This window comes from Cnephaeus nilssonii (assembly GCF_951640355.1).
Source record: "Cnephaeus nilssonii genome assembly, chromosome: 1".
Lineage (NCBI taxonomy): Eukaryota > Metazoa > Chordata > Mammalia > Chiroptera > Vespertilionidae > Cnephaeus > Cnephaeus nilssonii.
In genome coordinates this window covers 61,289,946-61,309,662 of record NC_137072.1, presented here as the reverse complement: position 1 = coordinate 61,309,662, position 19,717 = coordinate 61,289,946, and the positions used below count along the sequence as shown (strand labels likewise).

Below are 19,717 nucleotides of genomic sequence, written 5' to 3'. Positions count from 1 at the left end.
CCATGTTCTCAAAATTCCCTTTTCCACTTCAGATCTCCTAATTTAGGGTCATTAGGAATTTTAATCTTTATTTTAAGAATAATGAGGAGGACACATGAAACATTTTTGTATATGCTGTAAAATAAAGGCTACAGTTGAGTTTTTGTCTATATTATCTAATTACTAGAGGCCTGGTGCACGAATTTGTGCACAGGAGGGGTCCCTTGGGGTGGCCTGTGGGGATCAGGCTGAAACCCGCAGTCCAATGCCTCCTGCAGCTCCTACTTGTCCCTCCTGCTCATCCTGGCCCCACTGCGCCAGCCATGGGCTCACACCCTATCAGTCCCTATCTGGAGAGCCTCGCACTGCTGCAGCAGCACTTGCCAGCCCTGAGCCCTGCATCTGGCACCCTCCTGAGGGGAGTGGCCAGCAGGATCAGGTCAAAACCGGCTCTCTGACATTCCCCGAGGGGTCCTGCACCAAAAGGGTGCAGGCCAGGCCAAGAGACCCCACCAGTGCACAATCAGGGCCAGGGAGGGACCGTGGGAGGATTCCAGGGTGTGTCTGTTCCATCTCACTGAGTCCCAATCAGCCAGACCCTAGCAGCAAGCTAACCTACCGGTCCGAGCATCTGCCCCCTGGTGGTCAGTGCATGTCATAGTGAGCAGTTGAGCTGCCTTAGCACATCATTAGCATATTATGCTTTGATTGGTTGAATAGTTGACCGGATGACCAGACACTTAGCATATTAGGTTTTTATTATATAGGATTTCAGATTTATACCTCTTAATTTTATTTTAAATTTTAATCACAGTCTGAATTTTAAGAATTATTATATTACTTCATGTACAATGTAGGAATCTTATTACAGTATATTTATATTTTCTAGTTATTCCTCCTTTGTGCTATTTTTGCCATACATTTTACACATGTGTCTTAGATTGTAGACTGCTCCTAAAACACTTATTTCTTCATGTATACTTAATCTTCTTTTACATTTGTTTTTATGGTTGAATTTTCATAATACTAGTGTGTGTAGAGGACTGATGCACGAAATTTGTGCAAGGGGCTCGGCCCTCGCAGCTGCGACTTGCCTTGGCCCTCGCAGCCCTGGCTTTCTCCGGAATTTTGTCCGGAATGTTGTCTGGAAGGTCATTCGGCCATCTGGTCTAATTAGCATATTATGCTTTTATTATTATAGATACATATATATTTATTTATTTAAAATATTTTTCTTTTTCCCCTCTCCCAGAAGCTCATTTTCATCGTGTGGGTTTCATCTTAACTCCAACATCATGTCTGGTTCTAATGGTGCCAAAGAGAATTCCCACAAGAAGGCTCGGACATCTCCTTATCCAGGTTCAAAAGTTCAACGCAGCCAGGTTCCTAATGAGAAAGTAGGCTGGCTTGTTGAGTGGCAAGACTATAATCCTGTGGAATACACTGCAGTCTCTGTCTTGGCTGGACCTAGGTGGGCAGATCCTCAGATAAGGTGAGCAAATTAGCTGGCATTAGCTGGGTTGTAAGACTGTTAGAGAAAGTAATGGTTGTATTTGTAAATTATCATTTTGACAGCTGAACTGTTTTTATCTAGTGCTTGATTTTATTATAACTTAGTTTCCACATTTGCTTGAGTTCTTGCCAAAGCTAGATACTCCATGTTCATTTATTTTTTGGGGGCTTTCTATGATGATCATTCTAAATGGGTGTATTTTGCTACTGAGTATTTTGTTTTATGAAATGACAAGTAGTGTCTGTTTTCATTTGTTCTGTCTTGGTTATCAATAGAACATCTTTTGTGGTTGTTTTCCAACATAGCTAGACTTGTATTTGAAGAGGTGAAAATATTTTTCAGAAATATTTTCCAAATTACTAAGAATGGGGTGATGATAAAATTAGAGCAGTGTTGAAAAAAATAGAAAAGGGATTGATAAAGGAGAGAAGGAGGAAAGTAAAATAATTGAGCAAAAAATGCTTTGACTAAAGTCATTAAAGTGCTACATTGACTCATATTTTTTATATTCCTTTTAATAAATACAATGATAAGTTTTAAAAAAAATGGCTACCTGTGATCTAGGCACTGCACTAAATGTTTTATAAGCATTATTTTATTTTATTCTTATAAGTATTCTGGAAGGCAAACAGGGTTATTATTTCTACTTTATAGAAAAACAAGCTAGTTTTGGGACCCTTTTATATATTTGATTTAATGGGTGAATTTATTGTAAATCATAGTCTTCTTGAGACATCATTTAGTCTTAAGTAAAAAGTTTTGCTAGTTGGGTAGATCCAGTATTAGTTCATTAGGTTGTTAAACTTTACCACGGACTTATTGCTGTCATTTGATTTTGACCCACAGTTTCCTTATTTTATCCAAAGATGTGTTTGTAACTTTGTAATAGTACTTGGATTATGAATTAATTATGAAGCTCACCTGTGGAAAAATTATTAGCTTTAAATAGTTCCCATTTCCCGGATTTTAGAGAATGCACATAAATACACATTATGCACAATTAAAATTAATGACATTGGCAGGGGTGCTATATAGTGTAAATAGAAGAAGATCTAATACATTTTCTTATTTTTCACTCAATTTTTTAACATTTGAATATATATCACCATCTAAATTGAGCTTTATTACTAAGATTAGTGGCCCCATGCATGAAATTCGTGCATAGGAGAGGGGTTTCTGCAACTCAGCCTGCACCCTCTCCAATCGGGGAACCCTTGGGGGATCCCCCACAGGGATAAGGCCTAAACTGGCAGTCAGACATCCCTCTCGCACTATGGGACTGTTGGCTCCTAACCGCTCACCTGCCTGCCTGCCTGATCACCCCTAACTGCCTCTGCCTGCTTGCCTGATTGCCCCCAACCCCTCTCCCTGCCTGCCTGATCACCCCTAACTTCCTGCCTGCCTGCCTGATTGCCCCTAACTGCCCTCCCCTGCCAGCCTGATCTCACCCCTAACTCCCTCTGCCTGCTTGCCTGATTGCCCCCAACCCCTCTGCCTGCCTGCCTGATCACCCCTAACCTCCCTGCCTGATTGCCCCTAACTGCCCTCCCCTGCCAGCCTGATCTCGCCCCCAACTGCCCTCCCCGGCTGGCCTGATCGCCCCTAACTGCCTCTGCCTCAGCCCCCACCACCATGGGTTTGTACAGAAGGAAGTTGGATATCTGGAAGATGGCCGGTTGACCTGGCCTAATTAGCATATTTACCCTTTTATTAGTATAGATAGATTATATAGGATAGGATTGTTTAAATGGGGAGCGGGGAGCCTTTTTCAGCAGGAGGAGATGCTCTTGACAGACAAAAATACATAATCCCTATATCTGGACTGATAGTCAGCCATATGCACTATACTGCCAAACCAGTCATTAAAAAATTGAAGCACTTTCTTACACCTTACACTAAACAGCTGTTGCCCTTAAAACCCCTTCTCAGCCCCCACCTTAGATTCTGACTTCACAGTTCACCCAGATTAGGTTCTGATTGGTCGTTTTCTATACCAGTCGGCGTCAGAAGCTCTGCCTCATAGGCAGCTATTGGCTCCTTGCAGTTCACTCATATTTGGTCCTGATTGGTCAGTTTCTATGCCAGTCAGCGTCAAAAGCCCCACCTCCTAGGCAGCCATTGGCTTCTCACATTTCACCCAGATTTGGTTCTGATTGGTCAGTTCCTATGCCAGTCAGCGTCTCCAGGCCTATCTCCAGCCAGATCAGAAAGGCAGAGCTGATCCACAGCCACCCCAGGCTGCTGGCAAGCAGGCTGAACTGCTAATCTCTCGGAGAGAGAGAGGCATGGCTGCTGGCGAGGCCTGGAGAGAGAGAGAAGCAGGGTCTGATCCGAAGCCTCGAGGCTGTGGATCAGACCCTGCTTCTCTCTCTTGGGGCCTCACCAGCAGCTTCAATATCCCCTGATCAGCCCTGTCTGTATCTCTCCTCAAATGTCAGCAGTTAAGCCCGCTCGCCAGTCCCCGCCCACCAAAGACTGCTACATGCGGGCCTGGCGTTCAGAAGAGCCTTCGGTCATTACGGATGCTGAGTTTTTATATATTAGGATTAATGCTTTAATAATTAAATTTGTGCTTTTTAAAAATTTTAATGGTGTATTTCTGGAGTCCCAAGAGCATTGTAATTCTGGTTTTATAATTTCATAATTTTAACCACTTAATTCTTTTTATTTGTGCGTTAGATGGAAGATTGGTTAGAAGTCTTAAGAAAATGTTTGGATTATTCAAACTGGAAATTATTCCCAAAACAGAGCACAAATATTCTGTGCTCACTTACTGGAATTAAAGCAAGAAAAAAGTGAAACTTATGTCAGAACTAGAGGCCCGTTGCATGAAATTCGTGCACCGGGGGGTCACCCAGCCCAGCCTGCGCCCTCTCCAATCTGGGATCCCTCGGGGGATCGGGCCTAAACCGGCAGTCAAACATCCCTCTCACAATCTGGGACTGCTCCCTCCCAACCGCTCGCCTGCCTGCTTGCCTGATTGCCCCTAACTGCTTCTGCCTGCCAGCCTGGTCACCCCCTAACCACTCCCCTGCCAGCCTGATTGACGCCTAACGGCTCCCCGGCTGGCCCGATTGCCCCCAACTGCCCTCCCCTGCTAGCCCAATTGCCCCCAAATACCCTTCCCTTCAGGCCTGGTCACCCCCAACTGCCATTCCCTGTAAGCCTGGTCCCCCCCCCCCCAACTGCCCTCCCCTGCCAGCGTGATAGCCTCCAACTGCCCTCCCCTGCAGGCCTGGTCCCCCGCAACTGCCCTCCCTTGCCGGCCTGATCTCACCCCCAACGGCTCTCCCCTGATGGCCTGATCTCACCCCCAGCTGCTCTCCCCTGACGGCCTAATCGCCCTCAACTGCCCTTCCTTACCGACCTGATTGCCCCTAACAACCTCTGCCTGCCTGATCACCCCTAATTGCCCTCCCCTGCAGGCCTGATCTTGCCCCCAACTGCCCTCCTCTGCCGGCCAATTTGGTACTGATTGGTTGGTTTCTATGCCAGTCAGCCTCAAAAGCTTTGCCTCCTAGGCAGCCATTGCTCCTCACAGTTGACCCAGATTTGGTTCTGATTGGTCAGTTTCTATGCCAGTTAGTGTCAAAAGCTCCGCCTCCTAGGCAGCCATTGGCTTCTCACAGTTGACCCAGATTTGGTTCTAATTGGTCAGTTTCTATGCCAGTCAGTGTCTCTGGGTCTATCAATGGGGCCTGATCAGAAAGGCGGGGCTGATCAGCAGCCCCGGTGGAGGCCTGGAGAGAAATGGAGGCGCAGCTGCGGACCAAGCCCGGAAAGAAAGAGGCAGGTGCTGATCAACAGCTGCCACAGAGGCTATGGATCAGACCCTGCTTCTCTCTTAAGGCCTCTGTCCGGGCCTGATTCGCAGCCCCCTCAGCAGTCAATGCTGGGTCACCGCGCCTGCAGCCGCAGCAGTCAGTGCTGGGTCGCCACGGCAACCCAGCGCTGACTACAGGACTGATTTGCGGTTGGTCGAGCCTCCTGGTCGTTGTGGATGTGACGGACCCAGGGTTTTTATATATTAGGATTGTCCAGAAACTATCCACTGCTCTGCAACTCTTTATTCACTGACAGTGCAATTATGTCAATGATTTCATAATGGAGAGGAAAGTAGTTTACTTATATCCATTTTTAAAATGTTTTTGTTGAGGTCTTGCATAAATGCAGTAAAGTACACATTTCTTAAGTGTACAGGTGTAGCTCAGTTAAATTTTATGTTTATGTAGCTCTGTAACTAATACCCAGATTAAGATCTAGAACATTTTTAGCATCCCTATTTTAATTTACATTATATTTGTTATGAAGCTTGTGGGGTAAATTCACTGTTTGGTGGGTTTACTTTGATAAAAATTACAGCTAGTGTACATTTGAAGAAATTAGAGACATCAAGATATCAGAAGGAATCTTACTTTTAGAACCACATAGAAATCATTAATTGCCATAATTTGCCCACAGACAATTCCTTCTTACTAATAGTAATATAGACTTTTTGTAGCACATGGGAGGAAGTCCAGTTCTTTTGCCATGAGTCCTTCCCAGTTTGATTATGTTACACATCCTTGTATTGAAAAGTGTTTTGGTTAACAGATTTTTTTTTCTCACAAAATGTTTTGAAGGGGTCAGGTAGATTTATAAATGAAAACTAAGCCTTAACATTTTTAATTTCAGGGATACTACTTATTATAAATAACAGATTGGCATTATTAAGATGTTGGTAGTACTGGACTATTATTTCTTATTTTGCATTGTTATTCTCGTTACAGTGAAAGTAATTTTTCTCCCAAGTTTAATGAAAAAGATGGGCATGTTGAGAGAAAGAGCCAGAATGGCCGGTATGAGATTGAAAACGGAAGACCTAGGTAGGTACTGGGAATGGAACTTTTTATAATAGTGGGTCTTCAAAAGGTAGAAAATATAATGAACAGTTATGAAGTGTTTGTATGTGCCAGACATTGTACAAAAGAATTTACATATGTGATCTAATTAAATTGTTGCAATAACTCTGTGGGTGGATATTTCTAGTTCCATTTACAAATAAAGAGAGAGAATGTAAGTGATTTGCATATAGTTCATAAGTGGCAGAGGCAGGATCTGAGTGCATCTTTTTGTAACTCAACCTTGAAAGTAGAAATAATTGAATAAGTTAACAGAGAAAGGATTGAAAATTGTATGTTTAGTAGTTATTTATTAAATGTGATAATGCCTTAAAGTAAGAATTATCCAAACATAAGAGTAAAAATAAAAATAACCCAATAATGTAATATCAAAAACCCTTGTATACTTTTAAAAAGGATTTTCCTTCACAATTCCAAAAATTTCCATTTCCTTAAGAAGTCATTATAAAAGTTTAGAAGATGTAAAAATCAGCACGTCCCAAATTAATCAAAGGGAGGTTCACAGTTTCGTAATCATGGTTCTCACGACTTGCAAAAATGTTGCAATTTATATTCTTAGTCTCTCTAGGACAAGGAAAGTAAGCAACCTGGTCCTTTAGTTTTGCTAAATTCTTTTTTTGGTCATAACTTACTCACCTTTGTATGTTACTGTATCTTTTTAAAGTCAAACTTTCCTTGTATTTGACTTATTCCTTAGGTTCTTTCCTTGGTAAAATATATTAAAAGACTAGAGGCCCGGTGCATGAAATTCATGCACGGGGGTGTGTGTCCCTCAGCCCAGCCTGCACCCTCTCCAATCTGGGACCCCTCGAGGGATGTCCGACTGCCCATTTAGGCCTGCTGGGACAGTTGGACATCCCTCTCACAATCCAAGACTGCTGGCTCCCAACTGCTCGCCTGCCTGCCTTCCTGATTGCCCCTAACCGCTTCTTCCTGCCAGCCTGATCACCCCCTAACCACTCCCCTGCCAGCCTGATCAATGCCTAACTGCTCCCCGGCTGGCCCGATTGCCCCCAACTGCCCTCCCCTACTGGCCTGGTCCCCCCCAACTGCTCTCCCCTGCAGGCCTGGGTCCCCCCCAACTGCCCTTCCCTGCAGGCCCGGTTGCCCCAACTTTCCTCCTCTGCCAGCCTGGTCACCCCTAACTGCCCTCCCCTGCAGGCTTGATCGCCCCCAACTGCCCTCCCTTCAGGCCTGGTCCCTCCCTCTTATATTGTAGAACAGCTTTGGAAATGATCCAGCTCCTGGATCAAGTCCAGAGCTGAAGACATGCACAAAGGAAAGTTAAATAACAATCCATGTAAGGCAATATATGTGCTTTCAGTACAGATATGTGATAGTGCTACTGAATTAGGGAGGGGATACTATTTTCCTTTTATTGATCTTACTACCTTTTATTGAGTCATATCAAGTTAGGTTAAAAAAGATGAACCCATTCAGTTGATTTTGTTTTTCCCCCCAGAAATCCTGCAGGACGCACAGGGTTGGTTGGCCGAGGGCTTTTGGGGCGATGGGGCCCAAATCATGCTGCAGATCCAATCATAACCAGGTAAGAACTAAAAAACATTTCAGTAGCAGAGAACTAAGTTATTGGAAAAATACAGATTATAACCATGTGTTTACATATACAGATATAAGTCTATGCACATACGTATACATGTATTGTTTGTATATACTAGTATACATCTTTATATGTGTTTGTATATGTACACATACAAACATATATACATATGTACACGCATAAAATCTATATGTTAAAAGGACTTTATGTAAAATTACAGTGATATGATACAAGTGTGAAGCTGTAGTTAGTTGTATGACTAGGTTAGGCATTATCTAAACAAAGTTAATTCATCAGGATACTTACTGAGCATCTATTTGTTTTCAGAATTGAGTAGGTGCTTTGGAGGATATATAAAAGTATAACAGTTCTAGATTTCAGCTCCCTGTCATCGAAGAGCTATGGCTTCATTTGCAAGGTGGAAGATATGAAATAAGAAAACATGTCTAAGTAAGATAGGTAATACAGGATGCTTTAGAGAATTAGAAGATTGCATGTGGGCAGGATGATGGTAAACCAGTGTACCCGAGAATGGCATTATGAAGGAGATAGATTAGAGCTGAACTTGAGTCCTGGATGGGGGACAGGAGGAGGCCTAAGAAAAAGCCTTGTAGTAATACTTATTTGAGTATTGAGACACAGTGAAAAGACCAGCATGGTTAGATTCTTGTAGGAGAATAGTGAATGGTAAATTAAACTTAAAATTAACTTTTATGCAATTCTCTTGTGGAGAATATTAAGTGCCAGAGTTAAGAAGTGTGAACTGGAGACATTGAAGGTTTCATAACAGGGAAAAGGTGCTCTCTTTCCGATGCAGATCTATCTGGTAAGCTAAATCATATACTGAAGGTCCCTTGGTGAGCGGAAATCAGAATAAAAAAGATGAGTCTAATGTTTAGATGGACTTAGCATAAGCCTCCATAGAAATCATGTTTCCAACACATCTGGAATTTTCTGTCATCTCTGTCATCCTTAAAATTTTTTATTTTTTTATTTTTAGGATTTCTTCACTGACCAACTCCCTTCTCACATGTAGTTTTTACTTTTCTCCTTTAAGTAATGCAGATAACCTCAATATTCTTACTTTTTTAGTTTTGATATTTTAAGGGCCTTTCTCCCAGGATACTTTGTTTTTCTCTCATCTGAGATATAATAATGATTTCATAATTTAACTCTAGGAAAGCAGCTTATTTTTCTTATTTTCAGGTTATCGGAAAGGGTACCAATACTCACCCAATCTGATTCTTTTACTTGACCTTTCTATTACTCTGCCAAAAGGGATCTTACTCTTAGTCCTTTATACTGCACCTCAGTTTTATCTTTTATCTATCCATTTACCTATCTTCCACCCATCCAGTTATTCATCCATCCATCCATCCATCTATCCACCCAGCCACTCAGCCACCCACTCATCTAACTACCTACCTATCTACTCCTGGATCAAGTGCAGAGATGATTGAACCCAAAACCTGTCAACATACCTATCTATTCATCTAATTTACTTTAGAAAATACAGTTTAAATGCGATATGAAGAGTTAATATATTGTTATTAATGAATATAAGTAAAATAATGTAAGTATTAATGGCAGTATTGGTTTCTTTCTAATTTTGGTGAGGCTTGTTAAAAGCAGGAAGGTGTGAAACATTTGAAGGAGGAATGCTAGTAAGGGGACAAGAAGCAGCAAAGGAAGCCAGAGAATTGAAAGTTAGCCTCTAATTAGCTTATTTATCTGTAGTAGACCAAATATGAGCTCTGATTAAACATGGCGATTGTATGTCATGTCTTTTGAAATATAGACTTTATGAGCATAACTCTGTCATTACACAGATGAGAGAACTGAAGCCTTAGAGATGATGGTCCAGGCTATAAAAGAGCCCACAAGTGGTGGCATCTAGCTTTCAGCTGTACTCATAGGTTGATGTTCTTTGCTGTGTCAGTAATGTATATATTAAAGGATGAGTTCCTCTAGATAGAGGAGTGGTTGTGGGAAGGCAAGGAAGCAAAGAATGAAAGATGTTGAAAAATCAATAAGACTAAACAAATTATTAAAAACATAGCTCTACTCTAGGTATTTTGCTAGGTGTTACTAGATTTTCCATTTGTTTCTCACAAAATTCCTCAAAGTAGATATTAACACATCTGTTTTGTATACCTGAATGGAGACTCACTGAGGATAAGTGACTTGCCTAAATCTTGTAGATCTGAAATTTGAATCGGGTATTTGGCTGTAAATATTGTGCTTTCTCTCTTTTTTTAAATCCTCACCTGAGGATATGGTGGTTTGTTTTTTAATTGATTTTTTTTTTTTTTTTTTTAGAGAGAGGAAAGGAGAGAGAGAGAGAGAGTCATCGACGTGAGAAACACTGATCTGTTGCCTTCCGTAAGTGTCCCTATCAGTGATTGAACCCAAAACCTAGGTATGTGCCCTGATCCAGAATTGAACCTGCAACTTTTTGGTATACAGGACGACATTCTAACCAACTGAGCTACCTGGCCAGGGCTACATTCAGTTTCTTAAACACATTTTATTTATTTTTTTTTATCCAGTGAAAGATATTATAAATAAGTAATTTTTTTTTTTTAAATCGACAGACTGGGGACTCTGTGTTGAACACATCATTTTATTTTACTACTTCATTTCTCCCTTGTGATTTGTCTGTCTGGCATCCTTAAAAACAGATGTTGTGACCTGGTGATGTGGCTCAGTGTTTGAGTGTCAAACTATGAACCTGGAGGTCATGGTTTGATTCCTGGTCAGGGCACATGCCTGGGTTGTGGGCTCGATCCCCAGTGGGAGGTGTGCAGGAGGCAGCTGATCAGTGATTCTCATCATTGATGTTTCTATCTTTTCCTCTCCTTTCCTCTCTGAAATCAATAAAAATATATATTTTAAAATGTTCTAACCTGTAGAGAATTTAAAAAACAAAAACAAACGGATTTTGTCTTCTTGTACCAATTATTCATTCATTTCTAGTTACTATACTTATCAAACTGTGACCGTGGCTTATAGTTTATTCACTTACATGTACTAGGTGTACTTGGTAATGCGGATTTTGTTCAATAGATGGAGTTACACATATGTTGATATATGTGCAATTTGATATGTATGCTATTTTGTTGTATTAGACAACAAGCTTCAAAACTTCATATGTCAAATTTGCTGAAGGTGTTAACAGCATAGATATTTTTACGCTTAAAAATGTTGGATTTCATGCCAAAGAAAGAGCATTTGTGGGAAGTTATAATTCATTACTTTATCTTGAAGAAAAGTGCTGCTGAATACTTCGGGAAGCTTATGGTGAACATGCTCCATCTCAAGATACTTGTGAACGCTGGTTTAAACGCTTTAAAAATGATGATTTCGATGTGAAAGACAAAGAACGCCCAGGTCAACCGAAAAAGTTTGAAGACCAACAATTACAAGCATTATTGGATGAAGATGCGTGTTAAACTCAAAAACAACTTGCAGAGAGATTAAACGTTGCTCAGCAAACAATTTCTGATCATTTACAAGCAATGGGAAAGATTTTAAAGGAAGGAAAATGGGTGCCACATCAACTGAACGAAAGACAAATGGAAAACAGAAAAGTCATCAGTAAAATGTTGCTTCAATGGCATGAAAGAAAGTCTTTTTTTAAATCGAATTGTGACTGGCGATGAAAAGTGGATTTATTTTGAGAATCCCAAATGCACAAAATCATGGGTTACTCCAGGTCAACCATCAACATCGACTCCAAGGCCAAATCGCTTCGGAAAGAAGACAATACTCTGTGTTTGGTGGGGTCGGGAAGGTGTAGTGTATTATGAGCTTCTAAAACCAGGTGAAACCGTTAATACTGATCACTACCGACAACAAATAATCAATTTGAACCACGCTTTAATTGTGAAACGACCAGAATGTTCCAGAAGACACGGCAAAGTAATTTTGCTTCATGATGATGCACCATCACACACTTCAAAACCAGTTAAAGACACATTAAAAGATCTTGCCTGGGAAGTATTAACCCACCCGCCGTATTCACCAGACCTTGCTCCTTCAGATTACCACTTGTTCCTCTCGATGGCACATGCACTTTCTGAGCAGCACTTCAAAACAAACGAAGAAGTGGAAAATTGGGTCTCTGAATGGTTTGCCTCAAAACAAGAAAAGTTCTATTGGGATGGTATCCACAAATTACCTGAAAGATGGGGAAATGTGTAGCTAGCGTTGGACATTACTTTAAAGCACTTTTGATATTTCTCTTGAAATTATCATGTTTTCTTTGATTACAAAATCCATCATTATTAACTGGTACACCTAGTATAGCTCCATTGCTAGACTATCAGTTCTTCCAGGGGAGGAATTATAGGTGAGATATGATAGTCAGCCACTATATAAAGAAATTTGGAAACTTATATCTAATCTAGTTTATTTCATTGAGTCTCCTGCAGAGCAATGATCAGATCATAGGTTTCTTTTTTAGTTTAGTATTAGAAGTTCAAAATCTTTCTCTTTGCCTAAGAGAGTTATTAGAATAATTTTTGAAATTGGGTGGAGGGAGGTAAATGTGGTGGGGGTAGGACAGGGGAAGTGGGGAGATTTATCAATATTTCTGGGGAAGAGGCTGTGGTTAGAAAAAGTGCATTCTGAAATTAACATAGCCTTGATACTATTTAAAAACACCATATGCAATTCAATTCAAAACTTAAAATTAAACTAAGGATAGAGTGAGATGTTTTTTAAATAAAAAAGGGGCATAAAGATTGAGAAGCACTACTTTTGAGAACAGATAAATCTGTATCATATAATCTGCTTTTCTGATACCACAGAGTGAACTATAAAAAGCAAATATTACCAGATCTTTTACACTACTTGTAATTCTTAAAAAGGGTCTGTGGACTTCAAAAAAAACCCAAACTTCTGTAATCCTTCCTGTAATTTCTGTCTTGGTTTTAAACTTATTTTTGGTTGTATTTTAGTACTGTAAAAACTTTATATTTTTAATATTCATTATGAAAGTAGACATATTTCTAATACAAAATATTTTTTTGGTAAAAAAAGCTGATTTGAGGTAAATTTATGTGTACTCTGTTATAAAGAGAAATACATCTTTATAACTTTGACTCAAGCTTGTGCTAGAACCTTGGCTTTTGTGCTAAATTAGTTATGATCTTACATTACTATTTACAGGTGGAAAAGGGATAAAAGTGGAAATAAAATCACCCACCCCATTTCTGGAAAAAACATCTTACAGTTTGTTGCAATCAAAAGGAAAGACTGTGGAGAATGGGCAATTCCAGGGGTGAGCATTAAAATTAAATCAAATTAATGTTTTAAGTTCTGTTTAGTTTTATTTGCTTTATTTACCACAAGATCATTGTGTATGGACCTTTTCTACTCTACCTATCCTCCATTCCTCACCACTTCAGTTAGTAATTCTTTTGTCATTCATCACTGCAATGAAGTGTCATTGTCAGTAACAACTCTGGGATAATAAGTACAACAAGGCAGTTAGAATCTGAGTCTGAATCGGAACCCCTTGGGAAAGGATAGGGACTTCGGCGTTGGACCTAGGCTCATTTCCTGGTCTTTCCACTTTGAGCTGCGTGATATGGAGTTCTGACCTCATCTTTATAATGAAGATCATCTTATCTACTTAATAGGATTACTAGAAATAGCATGCAGAGCAGTGGGTATAAAGTAGGTACTCACTAATGTTGGGTCCCATCTCAGAAATCAACCCATACTCCAAGCCCAAGATAAGATTTTTAGCATTTTTTTTTGTTGAATTGTGATAACTTTAGAAATAGTAAACTAGATAATTTTTATTACTTAATAATTCTTATAGTTTTAAAAATTTCCATATCAGCAGGAAGAGTGTACTTTGACTTCATATCAGTGGTATATATGTAAAAAAGAAATATATATATAAGTATTTTTTTTAAAAATATATTTTTACTGATTTTTAGAGAGGAAGGGAAAGGGAGAGAGAGATAGGAACATCAAAGATGAGAGAGAATCATTGATTGGCTGCCTCCTGCACACCCCACACTGGGGATTGAGCCTGCGAGCCTGCAACCGGGCATGTGCCCTGACCAGGAATTGAACCATGACATCCTGGTTCATAGGTTGACATTCAGCCACTGAGCCACCCCGGCAGGGCCCAGTGGCATACTTTAAGTGGCTTTTAAAAAATGTATATATGTATGGCAGAGAGTTTTATATTTAATGCCCTAATGTTAAATGGAGATAGTTTTACAAGAGGATGACTTTTTATACACATACCACTATTTGCAAGAATTGTTTTTTCTTTGTAAGATAAAAATGGAATGGAAATGAGTATCTCAGCTAACTGTGATAAAAGCCTAGCCAAGTAGTAAAACTTTGCTCATACTGAGTACAAAATGCAATAATGATTTCATCATAGGATTTTATATTTTTACTAGAGGCCTGGTGCACGAAATTCGTGCACTGGGGTGGGGTAGTGTCCCTCAGCCCAACCTGCACCCTCTCCAATCTGGGATCCCTTTCACAATCCAGGACTGCTGGCTCCCAACTGCTCGCCTGCCTGCCTGATTGCCCCTAACTGCTTCTGCCTGCCAGCCTGATCACCCCCTAACCACTCCCCTGCCAGCCCGATCATCCCCAACTGCCCTCCCCTGACAACCTGTTCACCCCCAAATGCCCTCCCCTGCATATTCCCTCTTTATTAGATAGGTTTTTTTCTTTAACATATTGGACAGCCCTAACTGGTTTGGCTAGGTGGATGGAGCATCGGCCTGCAGACTCAAGGGTCCCAGGTTCGATTCCAGTCAAGGGCATGTACCTTGGTTGGGGGCATATACCCAGTGGGGAGTGTGCAGGAGGCAGCTGATCAATGTTTCTCTCTCATAGATGTTTCTAGCTCTTTATCCCTTTTCCTTCCTCTCCGTAAAAAAATCAATAAAATATATTTTTAAAAAAAGAAACATTTAAGATTCCTCCATATCTGCCTGGCTGGTATGACTCAGTGGTTGAGATCCCAGGCTGCCACAGCTGGGAGGGGATCGTGCCATGCAGGTGCGTGCCCCTGCCAGGCTGAGACCCCAGCCCAGGCTCCCGCCGCTGGCAGGGGATCGCGCTGGGGGGATGCACACTCCTGCCAGGCTGAGACCCCAGCCCAGGCTCCCGCCGCTGGCAGGGGATCGCGCTGGGGGGATGCACACTCCTGCCAGGCTGAGACCCCAGCCCAGGCTGCTGCTACTGGCAGCGGATCACGCCGTGGGGGTGTGCACCCCTGCCAGGCTGAGACCCCAGGCTGCAACTGCTGGGAGGGGATCGGGCCATGGGGAGTGATTTTGTTTTTGTGTTTTATAAAGGGTCAGGAGGGCCTCTGGGCAGCATTCCACCAGGCCGCTTGCTCTGCAGGCTCTCAGCGGCAGCCCTCCCTGAGACTTGGAGACTCCGGTGGGGCTGAGAGGACTGGGTGCTGCCATCTTGTGGCTATGGGTGCCGCCATTTTGTCGCCGAGTGACGGTTAATTTGCATACTACTCTTTTATTAGATAGGATTCTCATTTGAAATTCCAATTAGTCAGGGAATTATTGCCACTGATATCATTTTGAGAATCATTCATCTAATCAGTATATTTTGTTTGCTAACAATGCAGACATTGAGGATGCAACAGAGCAACATGAACAAACATCCCTTCCTCTTGGTGCTCACATTCTAGTGGGGGAGACAGATAATATAAGATAAATAACTAATTATACTGGTATCTTAGAAGGTGATACATTTTAAGGAAGGGGACTAGGACGTGTTTGAGATTTTGCCATTTTAGACAGAGAGGTTAGAGAAGGTCTCCCTGAGAAGACCTTTAGTAAAGATTTGAAGGAGGTGAATGTGTGAATTATGTGGATATCTGGGGAAAAGCATCTTGGACAGAAGTAATATAGCAAGTGCAAAGTCCCTAAGATGAGAGTATGTCTGATATGTCTTAGGAACATTGAAGAAGTCAGTGTGGCTGGAATGGAATGAATGATGGGGAAAGTATCAACTTTCTGTATTCTTCCTTGCCTCCAGGCCTTCCTTCCTTAGCTGGAAAGGAGTCTGATTCGCTCAGTTTACCATAGGCTAACCTTGGACCAATTACTGTGGTCAAATATATCTGTGATACCCTGATAGGCTGCTTCTACTAGAAACACATGGTTTAGGGAAGAATATATGACAGAAGAATAGGGATCCTGTTTATGGGCAGATTGACCAGTAAAGGTACATGCATCACTCAGTAAATATTTGTTGGATAAATTAATGCTTATTACTTTTCTTCCTTTTTTTCTTTTTAAAATGTGGCCTTAGGGGATGGTGGACCCAGGAGAGAAGATTAGTGCTACACTGAAGAGAGAATTTGGCGAGGAAGCTCTCAACTCCTTACAGAAATCCAGTGCTGAAAAAAGAAAATTAGAGGAACAGTTGCACAAACTCTTCAGCCAGGAACATCTAGTGGTAAGAAATGGTGGTTCCCAGGAAGAAGTTAGTCCTGTGCATTAGTGAGACTTACTTAAAGTTCACCTAGAAATCTGGTAGATCATTCTCTGAATAAAGTGAAATATTGTATGTTTGTAATACCTGTTCATAAAACAACTTAAAATTGTAGTAGGTCTACACTGTAAATAGATTTCTTTTTATAGCCCAACTTTAGTTTGATTACATCATCTATATATATAAAAGGCTAATATGCAAAGTGTCCCTGAGGGAGTTCAACCAGGAGATCGGGAGTTCGATCGCTCTCTATGACGTGTGCTGACCACCATGGGGTGGCGTGGAACGAAAGAAGGCCCCAGCCAGCAGTCGGAAGGAAGGCTCCAATCGACCCTGATCCCTGGCCAGGCCTAGGGACCCTACCTGTGCATGAATTTCGTGCACTGGGCCTCTAGTTTATTATAATACATTTTTTTCTGTTAGTATTTGTTCAGACTAGATATGAGCTAATTGTAATACTGAGCTCACCCACCCAACAGAAAACATTAAATTTTTTTTTGCATGAATTCAGCTCTTTTGAAAGGACATTTACATTTGAAATTATGTTGTTCAGAGTTTCTATGGTTTATAACCATTTAAATAACACGTCTGTTTTGTCTACATATCCTTTGTAAAAATTTAAAAATCACTTATAAGGTATATGTACACTAAAAATAAGGAAAAGGACCGATTTTCTTTTTTTTGTTGGCTTTTTTTATTGCTTTGTTTTCTTTTTAGAATTAGGATTTCTTAATTATTTATCTTATCATCCAGTTCACATTTGTGTTAGATAGCTAGATCCAAATCTTTTCATGTATTAATAGTTTAAATATTAGTCTTTACTAACTTTACTTATATACCTCATTTAACAGATACTTAAATTATAAAGACTTTAAAAAAAAAACATATGGCCCAAATATTATTGTTACTAAATTTTGAAATTAGAATCTGAGATGTTGAGGGTTTTGTGAATTTTAAAGCTGCCTCAAAGGTTCTTGAGAATATTGTTCTTTGGGAAATTTAAAATAAGCATAAGGAATGCTATATTAAAGATGTTATGGTATTTATATTTATTTTTTTATTGTGGTAAAAAACACATAATTTACCTTCTTAACCACTTTAAGTGAACAGTTATGTTAATTATATGCACATTTCTTTGGAACAGGATATTTACATTGCTGATTTTAATGACAGTAACACGCTTCTGCTCTACCCATTCCTGTTTCACCCTACACTATTTTTTTTTGTCTGCCTCCTTTTAAAAATAGATATATAAGGGATATGTTGATGATCCTCGGAACACTGATAACGCATGGATGGAGACAGAAGCTGTGAACTACCATGATGAAACAGGTAATTTTACTTATGTTTATTAAACTGACTGGGTTAGAGGATCAGGCTAAGTCCAGCAGCCTACTAAGGCACAATTAAATCTGGACTATTTTAGTAACTTAAGCCAATCAACTGCTAACTATGGGATTATATTTAAAATTGTTGATATTAAAAGAATACATAGAAGAAAGCCTTGCCCCAGCTGGTTTGGCTCAGTGGATAGAGCATCAGCCTGTGGACTGAAGGGTCCCAGATTCGATTCCGGTCAAGGGTACATACCTCAGTTGCAGGCTCTATCACCAGCCCTGGTGTGGGAGGCAGGCAATTAATGTGTCTCTCTCACATTGATTTTTCTCTCTCTTTGTCTCTTCCCCTCCCTTCCACTTTCCCTACAAAAAATAAGTCAATAGAAAAATATCCTCAGATGAGGATTAGCAACAACAACAAAAAAGAAAGCCTTAAAAGTATTTTCTTTAATCCATTGGTAGTACATAAAATTAAGACAGAATTTATGGACTAAAATTATGTGCCTTAAAGTTATTAAATTGTATAGTGTGAGTCCATTTGCATAAAATAAAAAACAAAAGCAACTGGAGATTTGGGTAGAAAGTATGGCTAGGATAAAAGAAATGGGATTTATATCTGTCTTACTGTTTGAAATAATTTTATAACAAGTGTGTGTCAACATAAACATTATTCAAACCTGTGGAGAATTTTTGTGAGTTTATCTGAGCCAAACTGTCAACAATTGCCAGAAAGCAAAGTCTTAGCGAATTGAAAAAATGCTCTGGGAAAACGGCAGTTTTGCACTGTTTCATACATTACTATCAAAAGAGGAGTTGTAAGTGGATTACATGAATTTTGTTGGTTATAGATTAGGGATGTGGGAGAAAGCAAAATGGGGGAAACCTCTAGGTGAGAGCACTTATTTTTAATTTATTAATGTAATTGATAAATATTTTCTTTTATGGTTTTTTATTTGGTGTCATACTTAGAAAAGTCCACTTACCCTAAGACTATAAAACAAGTCACCAGTAATTTTTTTTTTTTACATTTAAACCCCTAATTGCTCTGGAATTTATTTTGATACAAGGTTTCATGCTTATTTAGTATGAATTTTATTTTAGGATAATACTCTTACTTTCTAAAGAGAAAAGCTTTCTTACTGGTACCTCCACTTAAAATTTAGAAACCTGGTTAAAATTTGGGCATTTGGAAAATTTGGAATATCCTAGTTTTTAATTCACTTGGCCACCTAAGACGATGTTTGTTTACTTATTTTTAGTAAGAATTCTTGAAGATACAGTTATGCTGAAAAAGAAATGAATTGCTTTTTCTTGGTGATGTTTTTTCTTTGGTAACCAGGTGAGATAATGGATAACCTCACCCTCGAAGCTGGAGATGATGCTGGAAAAGTGAAGTGGGTGGACATCAGTGATAAACTCAAGCTTTATGCTAGTCACTCTCAATTCATCAAACTTGTGGCAGAGAAACGAGATGCACACTGGAGTGAGGACTCTGAAACTGACTGCCGTGGGTTGTAGCTCACAGCCTCATGCAAGCCAAAGGCCAACAAAGGAGCATTTACTGCAAAGAAGGCAATATCACAGAACTCAAACGAGCAAGCCGGGTTGGTAACTTGGAAATTATTTTATTCACTTTTAAAACGATTTTTTTTCATTTAGAAGGTTTTACATCAGAATAAAATTAGTAAATATGGTGAAATATAACATGGTATTTTCTGCTTTCCAGTCAAAAGAAATATAAAAAATCATATTTTATATATATTCAATTTAAGCATGCTTTTAACCAAATTTAAACAGCTTCGATGCTCTGAAGAATTGTAATCTGAATAAAGATAAATCTCTGGTGAGCCCTGACTTCTGCTTTCCATCTGGTTCTTGGTTGTCAGTTTTGTTTTGTTTTCCATTCCCCTTGCTCTTCTGTGGT

The 19,717-nt window shown here is 40.0% G+C and overlaps 1 protein-coding gene across 2 annotated transcripts in view; it reads left to right on the top strand.

The window, feature by feature from the left end:
- Positions 1–19,647, top strand: part of NUDT9 (nudix hydrolase 9) — a 28,072-nt gene extending 8,425 nt beyond the window's left edge. For both annotated transcript variants that reach the window (XM_079795948.1, XM_079795947.1), the window contains exons 2-8: positions 1,232–1,471; positions 6,262–6,357; positions 7,856–7,942; positions 13,127–13,238; positions 16,274–16,420; positions 17,704–17,788; positions 19,133–19,647. In XM_079795948.1, coding sequence (XP_079652074.1) covers positions 1,275–1,471; positions 6,262–6,357; positions 7,856–7,942; positions 13,127–13,238; positions 16,274–16,420; positions 17,704–17,788; positions 19,133–19,311 — 903 coding nt within the window. In that variant the 5' untranslated portion in view covers positions 1,232–1,274 and the 3' untranslated portion in view covers positions 19,312–19,647. The remainder of the gene's footprint in view (positions 1–1,231; positions 1,472–6,261; positions 6,358–7,855; positions 7,943–13,126; positions 13,239–16,273; positions 16,421–17,703; positions 17,789–19,132) is intronic.
- Positions 19,648–19,717: the final 70 nt, after the last annotated feature.